Source organism: Pelodiscus sinensis, chromosome 8 (genome assembly GCF_049634645.1).
Source record: "Pelodiscus sinensis isolate JC-2024 chromosome 8, ASM4963464v1, whole genome shotgun sequence".
Lineage (NCBI taxonomy): Eukaryota > Metazoa > Chordata > Testudines > Trionychidae > Pelodiscus > Pelodiscus sinensis.
The window spans coordinates 30,002,110-30,020,605 of record NC_134718.1 but is presented as its reverse complement, the minus strand read 5'-3'; the positions used below and the strand labels follow the sequence as shown (position 1 = coordinate 30,020,605).

Below are 18,496 nucleotides of genomic sequence, written 5' to 3'. Positions count from 1 at the left end.
CCCTGTACTAGGAACACAGAGGCAAGCAGACTGCTGCTGCAGGGGGACAGTTGAAAAGACTGCTGTGCTACTTTGAAATTCCATAGCACAGAGAGCTCACAGAGCTACGAGGGAATCCCAAGAAGCACAGGAGTCAGCTCTGCCTTCCCACAGCACTGCACTGTAGGATGCTTAACCACATTGGCTTGCCTTATCTGTCATCAGCTGTGCTAGCAATGTGGCCATGAAATGTCGACAATGGGAGTCAGAAAAATTGGTTTTTAACTGATTTTCACTTTTGGCAACTTTTGCATGTTAACAGCATTTTTGTCACCAAACCTTCCCGGTGTAGACGTAGCCTAAGGTCAGCTATCCCTTCCAACATCCCCCCTCCCGGCATACCTGATTCAATAACAGGTCTCTGGCCAGTTGGGGGCTGGAACTCCTGTCAAGGTAGGTAGTTCTCCAGGATCAAAGTGTGTCTGTCATTCTGGTGGTTCTGGCCAGTCCTTGGCTTCCTTTAAGTCTGTAGCAGCCTCCCAGCTAGTGAACGCAGGGCAGGCATCTGGCTTCTCTGGCAGCGGGGGGCTCACTGTACTCCTGGGCCTGCCTTTTATACTTTTGCCTGCCCCTGCCTTCTGGTAAGATGATGGGATGAGGAAGGACTCCGCCCTCTGGGTCAGTGGGTGGCCACTCTGCCTCACCATAGCATCTAATGGGGGACTGGTTAACCCCTCCCATCTGCTTTTTCCTAGCAGGCTTAGAGGTATTTATGCCATTGGCTATTCGCACATAAAAGACTATGCAGAGAGGGGAGTTACCAGGGGAGATGAAGTAGAATGGTAAGGAGAGCAGGAGGAGCCACTGTCGTGACATCAATGGTGCTCATTCTAGTGGGCACAGAGATGGATCCAGAGGGTTCCATTTACATGATGCTATGTTTAGAATATCACATTACTTCCCAAGAACTGGCTGTGGTATAAAGCCCAGGATTCATGGCAGACTCAGGGTGCATCGAGATTGCAGGGTTTTTTTTGGAAGAACAACTGTTTTTCTTAAAAAACTTCACTTACGTCCACACTGCTATTGCGTTCTTTCAGTTTTCTTTTGAAAGAACACAGGGTTTTTTCTGACATTGGTAAACCTTATTCTACGAAGAAGAATGCCTTTTCCGAAAGAGCTCTTTCAGAAAAAGGCGTGTGTGGACACAGAAGAAGGAGTTTTTTTGAAAGAGGAGGCCTCCAGGAAAAAGCACAGGTGCCCTGGTGACCACTCCATCCATAGGAATCACAGCTTACAGGCAAGATAGCATCCATTCAGTGCAGATGCTATCTTTCGAAAAAACAGATCGCGTTTTCTATGCACTTTGGCAGTGTGGACGCTCTCTCTTTCGAAAGAAGCCTGCAGTCTAGACGTACCCTCAGTGAGCAGGAAATGTATCTTACTGGGTGTTTGTAAAAGCTGTGTAAATGTATGGTACTAGACACATCATACCAACATTTTTCCTGTAGGGACAGAGAGGCCTGAATACTGTGCTTGTCTAGAGTGGGCCCAAAATCGTCTTGGGGGCAGTCTGGAGAAAGACCAGGTTTAGGGTCTGAACTATGTTTCTGTGCCCATCTGTGTTCCGCATCCATGTACGAACCTAGAAGCCTAGTTCCAGAAGGGAAGTTTTGGGGCCCAGGTACGACTAACATGCATTCCATTTACCCTTTCTAGCTGGTAACAGGGAGAACAATTTCAAGTTAAGCCAGGATGGGAAGCTGCAGGTTCTACGAGACCTGGACCGAGAGACAGAGCCTTATTACTCCATCCTTGTAAAAGCTTCCAGTAACAGGAACTGGGCACCTCCCAGGGGTCACAGGACAGCTAGAATCCAGGCCCTGGACCCCAGCACAGACTCCACGCTGAAGGAAGTCCGGATATTTCTGGATGACATTAATGATCAGCCTCCCCGGTTCTCTAAGTCCGAGTACACGGCAGGTAAGAGGTGGTGTTACAGCTAGTTCGGTGGGTGACTGTTTTCCCTGGAGTAAAAACAGAGGTTGCCATTCAGGGATACAAACTCAGGTCCTGAGCACCCTGGACTGGCGGGGTCTAAGAGTGCCATGGCCTGGGATGGGTACTACTGGAAGGAAAGCTGTACAAGAGGAGAAACACAAACTTCTCCAAGGAGATACCTGAGGAGACTTAGATTAACACATCACGCTAAGCTCCACCATCCAAGAATTGCCATACTGCACAGCCAGTCACAGTTTACCAGCAAAGCCCTGGACAGCAGCTACACTGTCAGCTGCAAGCTGCCCAGGAAGTTCACTTGCTGATGGAGACTATTTGGCATAGGAGTCTGGCTATGCAGCTCCGTAGTAGTCAGGGCTTCTCTCTCTTTGGAATGGGTTACTGGCAAAGCCAAGGAAACAGAACAGGTGCAGGGAACAGATGAGCATCTTCTCCATTCTTCCATATGGAACATATAGGAGTGATAAGGAAACTTCTCGGTGAGGGGTTATTTGGGGAGTTGCAGGGAGATCCCTCTTTGCCACCATAGCAGTTGGCATTTTCAGGGGAAACACTTCCTTACGGTGCCTCCTTACTCCTGGGTATGTGGCCCCAGATGCCAGTTACATACCCTGCTCATTTCCTGCTCTTCCTTTCTTCCCCGCCCCACCCCCAAAAGGGGTTGCGACAGATGCCAAGGTGGGTTCGGAGCTGATCAAGGTAGTGGCACTAGACTCTGACGTGGGGAACAATAGCCTGGTCTTGTACAACATCCTGGCGATCCGTTACATCAAGCAGCATTCCAATGAATCTGAGGAGGTGGCCAGTGTCTTCAGCATTGGTAAGTGCCCATTTGTCACCGCAGGAACCTCAAGCAGAGATGTTCTCATGGAGGGATCCAAAGGATCTCGTTCCCTTTCCTCCCACCCACAAAGCAGGGACTGAAATCACAGTTAGGTAGCCTGAATAGAGAAATTTAGGGAAACCATATGTTTGCAGCCAGACTCCATTCTCAGATTTCTTTGGTCCTATATGTGTTCCTCCCATAGCAGTGACTGAAATTGATGCTGTTTCTGTGGCTGCAGGGCCTCTCTACCCATGTGCAGAATATACAGCTGCATAGGGCATCCAAGAATTGGGGGTATTAATATGCGCCCACTTGCCTCTTCTGATCCTTGCATTTTGGTCTGCTCCCTCTGGAGAAGATCTAGTTAATTTAAAAATGAAAGGCCTGCCAGACCTATTAGCAGAACACTAAGGAAGCAGTAAAAGAGCCATTCAAGTGGTAATGAAACCATTTAACATGTATATACTGTCCATTTCTGAATGTACTGCGTTAGTCTACAGGGCCTTAGTTTAAATTTTGCTTTAAAAATATGTCATTAGTGTGCTGCTGAAGATTATAAAATCACAGCTCTAAAAAATTGTCATCCCCCTGCCCAGGGCTGTGGTTGGGGGTAGGGACCCATACATCCTAACGATGCCCCTGTATGACCAAGAGTGGGCATGCAGTCCTGTTCACCACACAGACAGGGGGCATCTTTTTCTTCATCTCACTTCAACAATCCCATCCTAAGGATCCATTTGAAGTTTAAGTGGGTTTGCATGAGGAACATAATTCCTCCCCTCAAGGCACAAGGAAAGGAATAATGTTCACACTGGATTGATCCTCCCTCAGCATAAAGGAAGCAGAATCTGTTTGCTGATAATCATCTCAAATGATTGGGCTAATTCTTGATTTGTGGTTGGTTCTCTGCAAAGGTAATTTGGATGGGATCCTGCGAACCTTTGACCTCTTCACAGCCTACAACCCTGGATACTTTGTGGTGGACATTGTGGCTTCAGACCTAGCAGGGCATAATGACACGGCTGTTGTTGGAATCTACATCTTGCGAGATGACCAGCGGGTGAAGATCATCATCAATGAGATCCCAGACAAAGTGCGGCAATTTGAGGAAGAGTTCATCAGTCTGTTGTCCAACATCACAGGAGCCATTGTCAACACGGATGATGTGCAGGTAATAACAGCTCCCAGGCCATGCACACACCTTGATGTACAGTAATATGGATCACATTGCCCAGAATCTGGGAGTGGGGAATGGGGACAGATCACTTGAAATTTCCCCGTTCTGCTCATTCCCTGTAAGGAATCTGGCATTGGCCACTGCTGAAAGACCGAGTACTGGGCTAGATGGACCATTGGTCAGACCCAGTGTGGCCATTCTTATGACTTACCATAGAAATACCATAGAAATCCCTCCACAAAGTGACTGATCAACTACTGATCGGTCAAGAAATCCCCTTGTTTTATTTTTGATTTGTCTCCTCTGAAACAGGAGCAGAACATGCACCCTGCTCCTTCCACCAGTCACCATCATGAGCTCTAGTGGCAGCAGAGAAGGATCCAGTCCTCAGCAGCATTTGGGACTGATATCTGGTGTCTCTGTATAGAAAAGGAAGCATGTTGGGATATAGCCAGACAGTGGTCACTTGATCATTGGGATTCATTAGAATGTGTCAGCTCAGTGGGAAAACTGCAGAATAGAGCCAACAAAAATATCAGTTTCATTGCTCTGGAAAGCAATGAGCTCTTTCCCCACATTTCTCTGCTGGTCTAGTCTATGACTATTTCTTAGCGGTTATATAAAGCATGGGCACCTGCAAAGTGCCTACAGAGTAGTCTCCTAACACTGCTGTATGGGAGGTAAGTCACATTGTCCCTTTTTTATACATGAAGAAATACAGAAGGTTGTGACAAATTTGCCACTGATGTCTTGTGTGAGCTTGAATCTGGGATTAGAATTTAGCAGCGTCTGGCTTTCTAGTCAACCTAAATGTCTGTGAACAAAAGCTGCCCTTTCTGGGACAGCAATTTGTGTCTTTGTGGAGCAGAAAAGGAGGCATAACAGTTGAATCAAGGAAGAGGGCCTCAGCCATTTATTTCCAACACATAGTGGCCTTAGTTTGCTGTCTAATGGTGTAGGACCTCCTGCATGGCCAAAGCAGTAGGCTAGTGAATTGCAGAGGTGGGCCCAACATGAAAATGTTAAAAGACAAATGGGGCATTGCAAGAAACCCTGGCTTGCAGTCTCCTATTGGCAAGAAGCTTTCTGGTATGTGTTCTGAACTGGAGTTTCAGCCCCATGAATTCCTGACAAACTGTGCCATGGAGAACAGATACAGGCAAGGCCTGAGAACATACACACAGCCCATTTGTGCACTAGAAATGGGAGTGGCTATCCCAGAAGGTGACGTTCTCCTTGTGGCTATATCATGAGCATCTGTTTTTTCTCTTAGTTCCACGTGGACAAAAAGGGCCGCGTGAATTCTGCTCAAACAGAGTTGCTGATCCACGTGGTGAATAGAGAAACCAACAGGATTCTGGACGTAGAGCGGTAAGCGATTGTCTTTCTGTATGGGAAGATGGGAGAGGGAAGGGAGCAAGAGGATGGGCATTCATGCTTTTGGAATCAAAAAGCAAGTTATATACCTCAATCAGAGTGCTTCACTTCAATGCACTGGAAGGTTAATGCCAGTAATATGGGGTCTAGGTGTTTTTCTGTATAAATGGGCTTGCGCTCCCAGGGCTATCTTACTGTGTTTAAACATACATTAGTGGGAATGACTGACTGGTCAGCATAAACCAGGAGGAGTCATATTTGGCTGGTTTACAACTTGGGAATCCTGGCCCCATCTGTAGGACAGTGAGGATAGTGAAATAACAGCTGCACATACTCCACTTTGCCCCAGCTGCTCATGATTGTTGCCTTAGCACCACCAGCAAAGCTTGTTGCCTGGACCAGAACAAGTGATGATCAATTCCGGACCTTTTAGGAAATATCTGGCTGGCTGCACCACCAGGCACTTGCTGATCGCCTCAGGTGAACAGATTCTTCTGGCCCAATCCAAGCAGCCCACAGGAGTGTGTGCTTCTGCTTCCCAATGCCAGTATGCCTTGAACTATCTAGAGCAATGGTCTCCAACCTTTTTCAGACAAGATCATTTTTTGAATTTAAGTGCAACCCAAGATCTACCCCTAAGAAAATGCAGACTAAACTGTCTATTTTTAATTTGTGCTATATAAATCTAAAATCAAGTATTTATAATTATACATTTTGTCATCTACTCCCCAAGTCTCAGTGTGACACCTATGACTGCACATTATCTGCCAGAAAAAATGTGTTAGCTATATCTATAAATATGTTCAGATGCTTATCCTTTAAAAATGTTGAAATGAAAAACTAAGATGCTCTTATTTATACATTGTGTTACAATACTAAATGTTTTATATTTTGAAAAATACCTCTTTCTAGTCGTATCCACATTTACAATGGACATTTCACAATGGTATCAAATGGTGACGGGTTATTAATTGTCTGTAAAGGTTTGCTCCCCCTCTCATGCTGTGCTCTAGGGCTGAGCAATGGTGTGGAGGAGGAGAAGGTGGTGCATCTCCAGCAATGGTGGTAGAAGCAGTGTTTGTCCTGGTAGGAGTCGGGGGAAGCCCTGGGGCCATTAGGAACACTTGGGAGTCAGGGTTACCCTCTCCAATACAGAATAGGTGTAGCAGAAACACTTCACCCAGCCACATGGCCATCACCCCAGCCCCTGGCAGCAGCAACCCACCTGCTCTCGGCTCCAGCCCCCAGCGATAGCAACCTGCCCGCCCATCATGTGGCCCCAACCCCTGGCGGCAGCAATCCACCACCTGCCAAATGGCTGCAAACCCCAGTGGCTGCAAACTCCAGTGGTAGCAACCTGCCTGCCCAAAATGCAGCCCCAACTCCCAGCAGCAGCAGCCCTGGCTGCTAGAGCAGCTGCTGGAACAGTGGCCCCTCAGCGTGGACCCGGGCCTGGCCCATCCCCATCTCCACCCACTGTGCGGCCCCGGCCATGGGAGCAGCCACACCATTTACCTTTCAGGGCTAGCAGGAAGGCGAGTGCTGCTGCGCAGCTCTGCAAAGGAAGTGGGCAGGCTTAACATTTTTGGTGCATGCCGTGCAGGCACGCACCTGAGAGGGAACACAGACTGAGACTGGGATCAGCTGTTAGAGACATCGCGATTGACAGTTGGTCATGATTGATGGGCTGAAGACCATGGATCTAGAGGGGGGTTCAAGTCTTCTGGGACAAACTGTTAAAAGGTATTTTCGATCTTCAGTGAATGAGAGGAGCCTCTACTCAAATGGCTGCTCTTTTGTCTGTCTTCCTAGAGTGATTCAGATGATTGATGAGAATAAAGAGCAGCTGCGGAATCTCTTCAGGAATTACAACGTGTTGGATGTGCAGCCTGCCATCACTGCCAGGGCCCCAGATGACCTCTCAGCACTGCAGGTAATGAGAGAGGCATTCTTAATCCCCCACCTGCATATGCCACCAACACTTTTGCCTCCCTGCAAATGACTTGACATGGCTGCCCAGCGCACCTACTGGGTGACACTAAAGGCAAGTGCCTCTTGCATGATTGCCTCCAAATTGCCTTTTCTTTTTAAAGAGCAAAACAATATTTGTAGCTGAAGGAAATGTTTCTACTGTCACCCAGTGGAGTGGGATGAGTTGATGTAGGAGTCGTTGAACCTTCTGGCTAAGTTGCTTCACTGAATCCACTAGCAGCTGCTGAACTGTCCCTTCTCTGTACCACAAGCTTTCTTCCTATTGACACAAGCTTACCTAAAACCTGGAAACATTTCCTCTTGTATTAATACCTAGCTTGTTTGCTCTCCCTCGGCGGTTTCAAACTGCTCACCTGTTGCAAATAATTGGCTATCTTTTCCAGATGGCAATTATCATCCTGGCTATTCTCCTCTTCCTGGCTGCCATGCTCTTCATCCTCATGAACTGGTACTACAGAACAGTGTGAGTACCCCTGAGCTCCTGGCACTGCAGGGCAGAGCATATGAATAAACCAAAGTGTTTGGCTACTATAGGGCAGAATAAATGACAACAACCTGAATGGATGGGACATTATGAGTAACCCATGCAATCTGGGAATGAAAGGACAGAATAGCTATACGAACTTCAGTACAGTAGGGTGAAATCAGAGGCACCAATTTTTAAAACACCTAGTCTTTCAATGGAAATCAAGCTCTTAGTTCATGGGTGGCTGAAAATATTACCCATGTGTCCAAGAAGTACAGTCCTTTGATAAGGGATCTTTCTGCAGTGACTGCAATAATATACCTAAAGAGAGAGACTACACGTGTTATAACTCCTGCCAAGAAAAGACGACACCACCTTAGCTAATATATAGTTTTTGTGAGTGTCCTGAAATCATAGTGACCCTATGACTGTACATGGGAAGAGATTTGCAAGTACTGTCCCATTTTACTTGATTATTCCTTTAAGGATCTTTCTTTCTTCTAATTTTTTTCTTTTTTTCCCCCTAGACACAAAAGGAAATTAAAAGCTATCGTGGCTGGCTCAACAGGTGGGAGAGTTTGAGGGTTCTTTGTTTGTATAACAATATGAGAGTCTTCTTGAAGACATGCAGATTAATAAATATAGGGTGTAATAGGTGTGGAGAAACCCAGGAATCTGTTGAAAGAGACTTGATGCTGCTAGTGGCCAATAAATTAGAGATGAATTTGCCTCATTGGTAATAGATGGGTATACAGGCAGTCCCCAGGTTACGTCGGTCCGACTAATGTCGGACCCCTAGTTACGAACCTGGAGGGGGGGCCCACTAGTGCGGGGTGCTTCCCCCACTGTCGCCGCCTTTGACGGCACAGGGGACGCTTCCCCCCAGCAGACCACGGAGACGCGGAGCTAGCGCCTCCCCCCCCCCCCCCAGCAGACCAGGGAGACGCGGAGCGGCTTTTCTCGCCGCGGAGGACGCGGGCGGCGGGACCATCGAGACGCGCCGTGGTCCCGCCGCCCATGTCCTCTGCGGCGAGAAAAGCCACTCCGCGACTCCCTGGTCTGCTGGGGGGGGGGGGGGCGCACTAGCTGCGCCCCCCCCCCAGCAGACCAGGCTTTTCTCACCGACGTCTGGGGTAGAGCAGCTGGGGGGCTGCCGGGTTGGTCCCACAGCGCCGGTTCTCGGCGCTACTGGACCAACCCAGCAGCACCCCAGCTGCTCTTCCCCAGGCGTCCCCAAGTCAGCCACTGCTGAAACTGATCAGCGGCTGACTACAGGAAGCCCGAGGCAGAGCTTCCTGGAATCAGCCGCTGATCAGTTTCAGCAGCGGCTGACTTGGGGACACCTGGGGTAGAGCAACTGGGGTGCTGCCGGGTTGGTCCCCGCAGCGCTGACGTGGGATGCTGTGGGGACCTACCCGGCAGTGCCCCTGCTGCTCTGTCCCAGGTGTCCAGATTCAGCCCCTGTTGAAACTGATCAGCGGCTGATTTCAGGAAGCCCGGGGGGGCAGAGCAGCTCTCCCTCGGGCTTCCTGTAGTCAGCTGCTGGTCAGTTTCAGCAGTGGCTGACTTGGGAACACCTGGGGCAGAGCAGCTGGGGTGCTGCCGGGTTGGTCCAGTAGCGCCAAGGAGCAGCGCTGCGGGACCAACCCAGCAGCACCACAGCTGCTCTGCCCCAGGCGTGTCCGATTCAGCCGCTGCTGGTCAGTTTCAACAGCGGCTGAATCTGGACGCCAGTTCCGACTTACCTACAAATTCAACTTCAGAACAAGCCTACAGTCCCTATCTTGTACGTAACCCGGGGACTGCCTGTATATGATATTAGGATAATTTCTTTAGTTGCCAGAGCTTTGAATTATCAGCCCCCATAATTCCCCACCCCCCAATTGACACTACAGCTGTTTCCTTCAAGATCTAGGGTGCTGGGCTGTTCCTTCCCGATCTCTTCCTCCAAATAGAAAAGGGGATTTGTTCCCCCTGCCATGCTGGTGTTTATGTTGTTTGTTACTCAGCCTATATAAAAGTCAGTTTAACCTACACCTGGTGCCTTCCACAGGGAATCGAGGCTTCATGGACATCATGGACATGCCAAATACAAATAAATATTCCTTTGATGGGTGAGTTCCCAACAGGTTTTTGTTTTGGTTTTTGGCTTTTCACAGTTTGCTCTACATGACCCTGCAGCAGGATTCTCTGTTTTAGCACGACCATTAGCGTCTGCTAGCATTTCCAACACACGCCATATCTGCAGCCACTTGCCACTGAAAGCTAGGATTCCACAATATTAGGAAACACGCTAAGATCATTTAGAGCAGGACCTTTCTTGCAAGAAGGTCATCCTTTGTATTAATCCAGCACCACCAGTCCCAAAGCAGCACAAACTTGTGGCCCCTACTGATGAAGAGCAGATACGACAGAACTTTGAAAATCACTTGCAGGTAGATGTTACAAACTTTACAGTTTACCACCTATGGATTCTGATAGGCAGGGGTTGTTTAAATGCCATACGGAAATGGCTCTTAATTTAACTACAGCTTGACGGTAAATGCAGGATTGAAGCAAATTACTATTTTATTTGTGATGGAAATCTGGGTTTTGGGAGGGGTGATTACAGTGCATAAAATTCCCTAGAGCAATGTGGTGTTTTCAGGGAAGCAGCTGTAGCAGGCCCATCTTACTGTCTCCCTTCCTTCACCTTGGCCCTTTGTGTGTCTGTGTAGGGCTAACCCTGTGTGGCTAGATCCTTTCTGCAGGAATATGGAGTTGGCAGCACAGGCAGAACATGAAGATGACCTGCCTGAGAACCTGAGTGAAATCACAGACCTGTGGAACAGCCCAGCCAGGACACACGTGAGAAACTGCCAGCTTATTCTTACCTTTAGGGTTGGGGGCAGAGTGACAGCACAGACAGGACTCAGATGGACTGGATTCGTATGTCACTTAGACCAGTGCAAATTATAGTCATTCCATTGTAGTTAATAGAGCTAGATCAGGCGAGTGAGGAGAGAATCAGACCTTTAAGATTACCTGTTTTCATAGAATCATAATACACTAGAACTGGAAGGGACCTTGAGAGGTCATCACATCCAGGCCCCTGCCCTCATAGCAGGACCCAGTATTGTCTAGACCATCCCTGATAGATGTCTATCCAATCTGCTCTTAAATATCTCCAGAGATGGAGATTTCACAACCTTCCTAGGCAATTTATTCCAGTGTTTAAGCACCCTGACAGTTTGCTCTGTGGCATTTAATCTTCATCAAAGCAAAAGAAAAGCTTCCTAAGCTTAGATTCTGGTCAAGCTTCTCCTTAATGGCTCTGCTAGTACTGTATATCAATCCCCAACTCCCACGATCAGGTTCTGCAACCTGTTATCTCAACCCTAATTATAACACTGCTGCTGTTGTAACCCAAAGCCTCCCCTAACCAGGGACTGCTCATCACTCCAACTTTCCTGATTGCTTTGTGATATGCACAAATATCTGCCAAGGGCCTTCTTAATTCTACTCGATGTGATGCAAATATTAACCCCTGATATTGGGTTTGTTGGCTAGTTGTTTGCTCGCACTGTGTGTTGCCACTGATACTGGGTTGGAAGTCTTTGACTTGTGGCAGTTCCAACAAGTTAGGGCTGTGAAGGGTGTGCATCAGAAATGGGAAAGATATGTATAGGATTAACTACAGCAGGCAAGAGAGCAATGTGGAGTAAGTAAAAAATGACAAAGCTGTAACTTAGGGCAGGGGAAGGAAGGATGAGAACAGAGGTTCCACCTCTGGTCCACTCTTGCTGAGGTTTTGTTTTCAGAAACTCCCATTCATTGCAGGGCACATTTGGAAGAGAGCCCTCTGCTGCCAAACCTGACGATGACCGTTACCTGCGAGCAGCCATCCAGGAATATGACAACATTGCCAAACTAGGTCAGATCATGCGGGAAGGGCCCATCAAGGTGAGTGGAGCTGGCTTCCTCCATTTCTGTCCAATAGTCTTCAAGTTCCTCTCCTATGCCATCTCAGCCATTGTCCTCCTTCATGAAAGTAGCAGGAGAAGGTGAGCTTTCCAAATAGCTGCGGATTCGCCACATCTGAGAGGAAATGTTGCTCAAACGCTGTTCACTACAGACTAGTCTTTGCTGTGTCATAGCTGTTGGGAACCTAATAGGGACACAGCTCTGAAATAGACAGAGCACAACATTTGAATGGAAAACCAGCCTTAGCATATTTGCTATGGCTGACCCAAAAGCTAGATGCCATGACATAGACCATGTTTAAAATATAATTGCACTAGATTGACATGAGACCACGTGGTGGCTTTTAAGATCATTTTTTGTTGAAGGGAAAATGCCCCTCTGGTTCCTCCTGGATGGAGTTAGGGTCACACTTGGAGACTCACCCTGAGGTAGTTTCACAGTTTGGGCCTGGTGGGGAGGAGCTCCTATATAATCTCTCCTGTTGCCCTCTCCATCCAGGGCTCTCTCTTGAAGGTGGTCTTGGATGATTACATGCGGCTGAAAAAACTTCTTGCCCAGAGGATGGTGCATAAAGCCACCACCAGTCAGGGGGACCAGTCCTCGGTTACCGAGGTAGAAAGCATGTGCATGGACATGAGAGGAAATGCTTGCTGTGCCCTCTGGAATGCAGTGTCTGTTTCCATGCCTTTGACCTGCTCTAAACTCTTCTGAGTGACCATTTTGCCCCCTAAAGCTGTGTGAGCTCATGGCTGTCGGTTTAACCAGACCTGAGGGAGGGGCCTCCCTCAACCTTTTACTGGAGGCCATACTCACATAAACACTCTGGCTTATCACAAGGAGATTCCAGCAGTAGCCACATTCCTGGCCACTCTCCAGTGTGCCAAGTGGAGTGGTGCAGGAACACAGTGGAGTTGATGGCGTGCCACTCATCAGAGTATGTCTCCCCCAGGAGGGGTCTGACAGCAAGACGGTGTCTGTCTTTCGTCTGTAAATATCCACACTGACACTTCTTTTCATCCCACCACCCCACAGTTCTCCCTTTATCCTGTGTGCTTGGACTATTTGCTCTTTGGAACAAGCCTTTGGAATACATTCTGACAATAATAATAGCTATCTGATGAGCCTCTCCATTTCTTCAGCGCTTTGCTCTCCTGGTTCTCCTACACTGCTGCCTGCTCATTCAACATCTCACATGGTGGCTCTCTACCTCTTGGTCCCATGTTTGTTGATTTGATTCAAAATTGCATCCTCTTTTCACATGACGTCTTCCACTTTCTTAGGGTATGTCTACACTACCCCGCTAGTTCGAACTAGGAGGGTAATGTAGGCATACCGCACTTGCAAATGAAGCCCGGGATTTGAATTTCCTGGGCTTCATTTGCATAAACTGGGCGCCGCCATTTTTCAATCCCTGCTCGTTCGAACCCCGTGCCGCGCGGCTACACGCGGCATGAACTAGGTAGTTCGGACTAGGCTTCCTAGTCTGAACTACTGTTACTCCTCATTCCACGAGGAGTAAGCCGCATCTCTGTGAAGGGTTCCCAGGCCTGCCTCTCACTGGGACTTGTCCCGTCTCACATCTCCTCCTACACTTTCAACCAAAATCTCTCTCTCTCTTCAAAGCACAGTTTTTAGGTTTTCCTCCCCATGCATGCCCATTTCATTTCCTATGCCCACTATGCTCCCATCTGCCAGTCTTGCTACTGTCATTTAGCTCCTCTCCTCCCTGGTGCTTGTTTTGTGGAATATTGTCAAATACCCATTCTGCTTTCTTTGTACTCATCACTAAATCACGGCCACTGGCAGCTCGTGCCTCAAGTGAAGGGTGGAGTTGCAGGTAGCAAGCCCAGTCTGGTGCTTTTTTTTATCCCCTCACCAGCTCTTCCACCATTTTAGGTTCAGCAGATTGTCAGAGTGGAAAATCTGAGGCACAGCTGTGGGAATTGTAGAGAAGGGTCTTGGGGACAGGGATTGGGGGAGAGATGAGAGAAAAGGAAGCTCCTCTTCTACCACCTTTCCCTGTTCAGAATAAAAATCTGAGTTACCTTGCAGGGCAGGCTGGGGAACAACCAGAGTTAGACTCCTAGTCCCAGCCTCTTCCTCTCCCTCTCCCGCTCAGAGCCCCTTCTTACTATTCTTGTTCCCTTTAACCCATTCCCACACAACTCTGAACCCTTATTCACACATGGCTCCAACTCCCTGACAATAGCCCCGTTCCTTCTGCTTATCTTCCCTAAGGAACCCACTCACCCTCAGTCATGCTGGTAAACCCACTCCTCCCACTTTTAACATTCCTCCATTCCCAGAGTCCTCTCAGCTCCTTCCAACACAACCCTAGATTGTGCAGAAAGCTCCTTCCTCCAGATTTCCCCTGTCTGTGTTGGCCTTCACCCCCCATTCTGCCCCCAAACTCCTGCTCTGGTACTCAAGAACCTGAGGAGTCTCTTTCAGCGCAGTGAGAAGATAAATCTGCTGTTGAAATCTCTCACTTGAGCTCATCCCGTTTGCACTGTCCACTGCACAGTATTTAGCTCCAAGACCCATACAGCTCAAAACCCAATTCCATGGCCCTCCTGCAACACACAGAATAAGTTCTTCAGACTTTAGCTTGCAAGCTCCTTGGGGCAAGGACTGTCTCAACCTACATTTCTATGCAGCTTCTAGCACAACTTAGACCTGGTCCCAGCTGAAATCCCTGGATGCCATTGATTAGAGTGGAGGAGTTCAGAGTTACAGAGTGTGTGTTAATGCTCATACATCATGTAGGATGCACTGCTGATTCCAGTTTGGCTTTAAGAGGTAGCAAAGAAAACACTGTTGTGAAGCTGCCTACAAGTGTATCTAGTGGAACCTGCCCCTCATGCTGGCTCCTGCTTCAGGAGAAGCTGACTGGGACCTTCAAGGGGACAATTGGCAACCAACAATAATTCTAAGGGAGGCAGAGGAGGGAAAGGGACACAAGTATTTGAAACCAAGTTGTTGATTTGTGTTCGGGTTTCTTGTAGCTGATCCAGAATGACCTGGATGAAGAGGAGGAGCAGAGTCCGAGCCAGGGGAGTCTTCGGTTCCGGCACAAGCCACCTGTTGAGCTGAAAGGCCCGGATGGTATCCACGTGGTGCATGGCAGCACAGGTACTCTGCTAACTTCTGATCTCAACAGTCTGCCCGAGGATGACCAGAAAGTGCTGGGTCGGTCCCTGGAGACACTGAACACAGACTGCGGTGGCTATAACGACCGCAATGCTCGCACTGAGTCTGCCAAATCCACCCCCATGCACAAGATGAGGGAAGTGATTATGGAGAGCCCACTGGAGATCACAGAGTTATGACTAGAAGTGGCATCACTCGTCTAGTGTTCCAAGAAAGCGTGGCCAAGCAGATCGGCACTGCAAAGAAAAAAAAACAGACTCGGGGCAAGAGGGTAGAAGAGAATCATGGTCCCCTTCTGAGAGCCAAGCATTTTATTTTGATACAGCAGCCTTGGGGAGCCTTACCGTGGTGGAGGGCTCTCCGGACTGTGCTCACATCATTTGATCATTAAACTCACATTTTTTATTTTTTTAAAAAATATGAAAGATGAAAAGCTGTAAATCAGAAAAGGGGAAGCCCTGTGGAATTGAGGCACAAGCTTCTACTGTTTAGGGTCGCAAAAACCTGCACCAAATGGGTGCAAAGACTCAAGAAACTTGCACATTTCCTGGCTCCTCAGCTTATCCATGGCTGCATCAGTGCTTCCTCCTAGTGTGCATGGGACAGGGTCACATCCCGCCAGGATGAGGGCAGAAGGTTCTGGGGCTGATGTGGCATTCCAGGAAGCCTATAAAGGGAGTCTGAATCTATTTGGCATTAATCTGTATCATCACCTTACCAGGAAGAGAAAACAAACCGAAGACATGTCTACATTTTGCTGGCTTACCAAATCATATATAACGTCAACCAGAAACAGACTGACATTAACTTGGGTTTTGAATGTAGAGTGTTCGTGTGTAATTTTTTTTGTTTGTTCTGTTTCAGATAGTAACTTGTTGAGAGTTTTGGGAATGGTCTGTTAAATGAACCAGAAATACAATATTGATTTGGTTAACCTGTCCATCATTCTTTCTCTCTTGCTACCAGGCAATTCCCTGGAGAAGGTGTTGGGTTTACATACCTCCTGGGTTAACGTAGCTTCCGGTGCGCTCTCAACTGTGTATATGTTGCTGTATATCAGCAAAGAACTACTTTGGCTGAGTTTCTTCTTGTGGATTAAACACAGAGCAGTGTGTGGTCTCACTCAGTTCCTCTGCTCACTGTTGGTGTAGTGTATAACTTCCCAATCTGCAACCATACCCATAATCTCTACCCCACTAAGCCCTGTCAATACAACCCAAACAGGTTCCTTCCTTCTAGCAACGCAATGTCATCCCTGTGAAGAGGTCAGTGCTATTCCATAGTCCAGAGAGTGTCCTGCTGAGCAACAGCATGCATATCATTCAGACTGCAGCCATTTCTGTAGCTCGACATTAGGTTTGATGTGGGAATTACCTTGTGAAGGTTGGTAGCCTGTGTCCTGCAGGAGGTCAGACTCAACTACCATAATAGTCCTTTCTGGTCTTCAAATTATATGAACACATTAACAACCTGTAGGACACATGGTAAGATTCAGCTTTAGCTAAGGTCAGGCCATAACAGAACGTATAGCTGAGGAACATGGTGACCACAGCACATGCAAGCCAGAGAGAACTTTAGCTACTACTGCATATAACTTGGGCAGGGGGGAGAGGACAAAAGCACAATGCTGTCCCATTTGCAGGACATTTTTTATTGTGAGAGAAGTTTCAGCGCAAAATCGAGAGACTGTAGATATCAGTTATATTTCCCTCTCCACTTCCCAGCCACTGCATCTAATGCTGGGAAGGAGCTACAAGAACAGGCTGATCGAGGGTCCTTTGAGTTCAAGTATGCCACCTCACAAGTAAGTTCTGCATTCCCCTTATCTGCACAGGTACACCTCACTGTGGTATCCAGGTGCCACTCTGTGGTATCCTTCCCACAAACATTGTCCTTTGTTCATTACAAGACGGCAGGAATATTGAAGCCTCCCCTCAATATACAATTCTGTTCAATCACAATGAAAAAAGACACGAAGGAGGCAGCAAAAGGGTGGAAAGGAGGGGGATCTGGGGCAGGGAACCAAGCACCGCCCAGCTACAGGGAGAGTTGGGCCTTTACCCCTCCACCCCAATGCCAAATAGGCAAACCCCTCGTGCAGCAGCCATTGCAGTCTCTGCCCAATCCTGCATTAAGGTCATAGGAAAGCTGCACTTACTTTGAACACAAAGCTGTGCATTACTGTTTTCTATCCCAGACTAATGTCCTTAATAGCTAAGCCACCAGAAAAAGTGACACAATGAAGGAACGTTGTGTCTTACCCTGCATAAACAGTTTGCTTATGGCTAAATTGTAGAAATGAAAAATCACACTCTCCAGCAAAGCAAATACACAAGATAATAGTCATAGCAACTAAACTAGCTGTGTCTTGAGGTTCTCTGCGCCTTGCCTATAACGTTTAGCAAAATGTGTGTGGGGGGGGGAATTAAAAATAGAAAATCTCAAAACCAAGAGGATTTTTGGTTTGCTTTAAACCTGGCAAGACAATTACATGTCAAATACCTTATTGTTTTGTAATATTTTCAAAAACAGGGCTGTTAATTCACACTGAACGGGTGGGAGGCCTGAGAATACACATTTTTGCCCTTTTCAATTTCACTTTCTCTGCCCCTACATAATGATAGACCACTCCAGTGCTCAGAATCCACCATAGAATTAAATTGCCAATCAAACAAAGCTTTGTTCGGTCTCCATTGCAGACCAGATTCCCCCCTGAGAAGCAAATTTGCTACAGTAATTAAGCTAAAGATACTGTTGGGAAGAAGACCAGCAAAGACCATTTCTGTCTTAATTTTAAGGTGTGTCACCTACAGTTGACAGAATATTTACAAAAGCCGCAGTCTGAAAATTTTCTTCCAGTTCCACATATGACTTGAACTGAGGCTGAGAGTCAAGGAGAAATTAGCTGTGAAACTATTATTGCAAGTCAAAGAGCATCCATTGTTACTTTCTGGGAACAATTGGGAGCCCAAATTATTACCATTATCCAGAGATCCCTCTTGGGCTAATTTTGTGCCCTGATCTCATGCTCACTAAAGCTAAGAGCAAAGCTCCCATTGATAACAGGGCAGGACCAGGCCTTTTATAAGCATCATCTGGTGCTTCACAAGACTATTGGATTATATAGACAAATGAATGTAGGAACCTTGGTCTGAGTTACAGTCCCGACTCCCAAGTCTCCATGTAGTTTGGTGGTAGGAGTGCAGCCAAAGGATTGCATTGCTAAAGCAGGGAACAGCAGTTCCTCCAGGTGCTTAACGGAGGACATCAAGAGACTCCATGAAGGCCCTGTCATTGATTCATCCTGGCTGGTGGAGAGGCTTGATTTATAACTTAATAAAAATGCAATTATGATATATTGGCCTCCTTGCAGTATCAATGTTATATATCAACATAGCTATAGACTTGGCTATTTACTAGTATCGTTGCATTAAAATGGGGTTTGCTCTGGGAGATCTCTCCAAAGGACTCTGTTTGGTGCCAGATTCCCTGCCACAACACGTGCTTACACCTTTCCCTTTATGTGGCTCCTAAAACAGGCTGCCGT

The 18,496-nt window shown here is 47.5% G+C and overlaps 1 protein-coding gene across 11 annotated transcripts in view; it reads left to right on the top strand.

Moving 5' to 3' along the window:
* Positions 1-18,231, top strand: part of CDH23 (cadherin related 23) — a 576,749-nt gene extending 558,518 nt beyond the window's left edge. For 4 of the 11 annotated variants that reach the window (XM_075934954.1, XM_075934955.1, XM_075934952.1 and 1 more), the window contains 12 exons: positions 1,699-1,962; positions 2,657-2,818; positions 3,739-3,995; positions 5,275-5,372; positions 7,191-7,311; positions 7,754-7,833; positions 8,364-8,404; positions 9,890-9,950; positions 10,554-10,683; positions 11,656-11,778; positions 12,298-12,411; positions 14,805-18,231. In XM_075934954.1, coding sequence (XP_075791069.1) covers positions 1,699-1,962; positions 2,657-2,818; positions 3,739-3,995; positions 5,275-5,372; positions 7,191-7,311; positions 7,754-7,833; positions 8,364-8,404; positions 9,890-9,950; positions 10,554-10,683; positions 11,656-11,778; positions 12,298-12,411; positions 14,805-15,128 — 1,775 coding nt within the window. In that variant the 3' untranslated portion in view covers positions 15,129-18,231. The remainder of the gene's footprint in view (positions 1-1,698; positions 1,963-2,656; positions 2,819-3,738; positions 3,996-5,274; positions 5,373-7,190; positions 7,312-7,753; positions 7,834-8,363; positions 8,405-9,889; positions 9,951-10,553; positions 10,684-11,655; positions 11,779-12,297; positions 12,412-14,804) is intronic. The other 7 variants (XM_075934959.1, XM_075934958.1, XM_025183852.2 and 4 more) reach the window with 4 other exon arrangements.
* Positions 18,232-18,496: the final 265 nt, after the last annotated feature.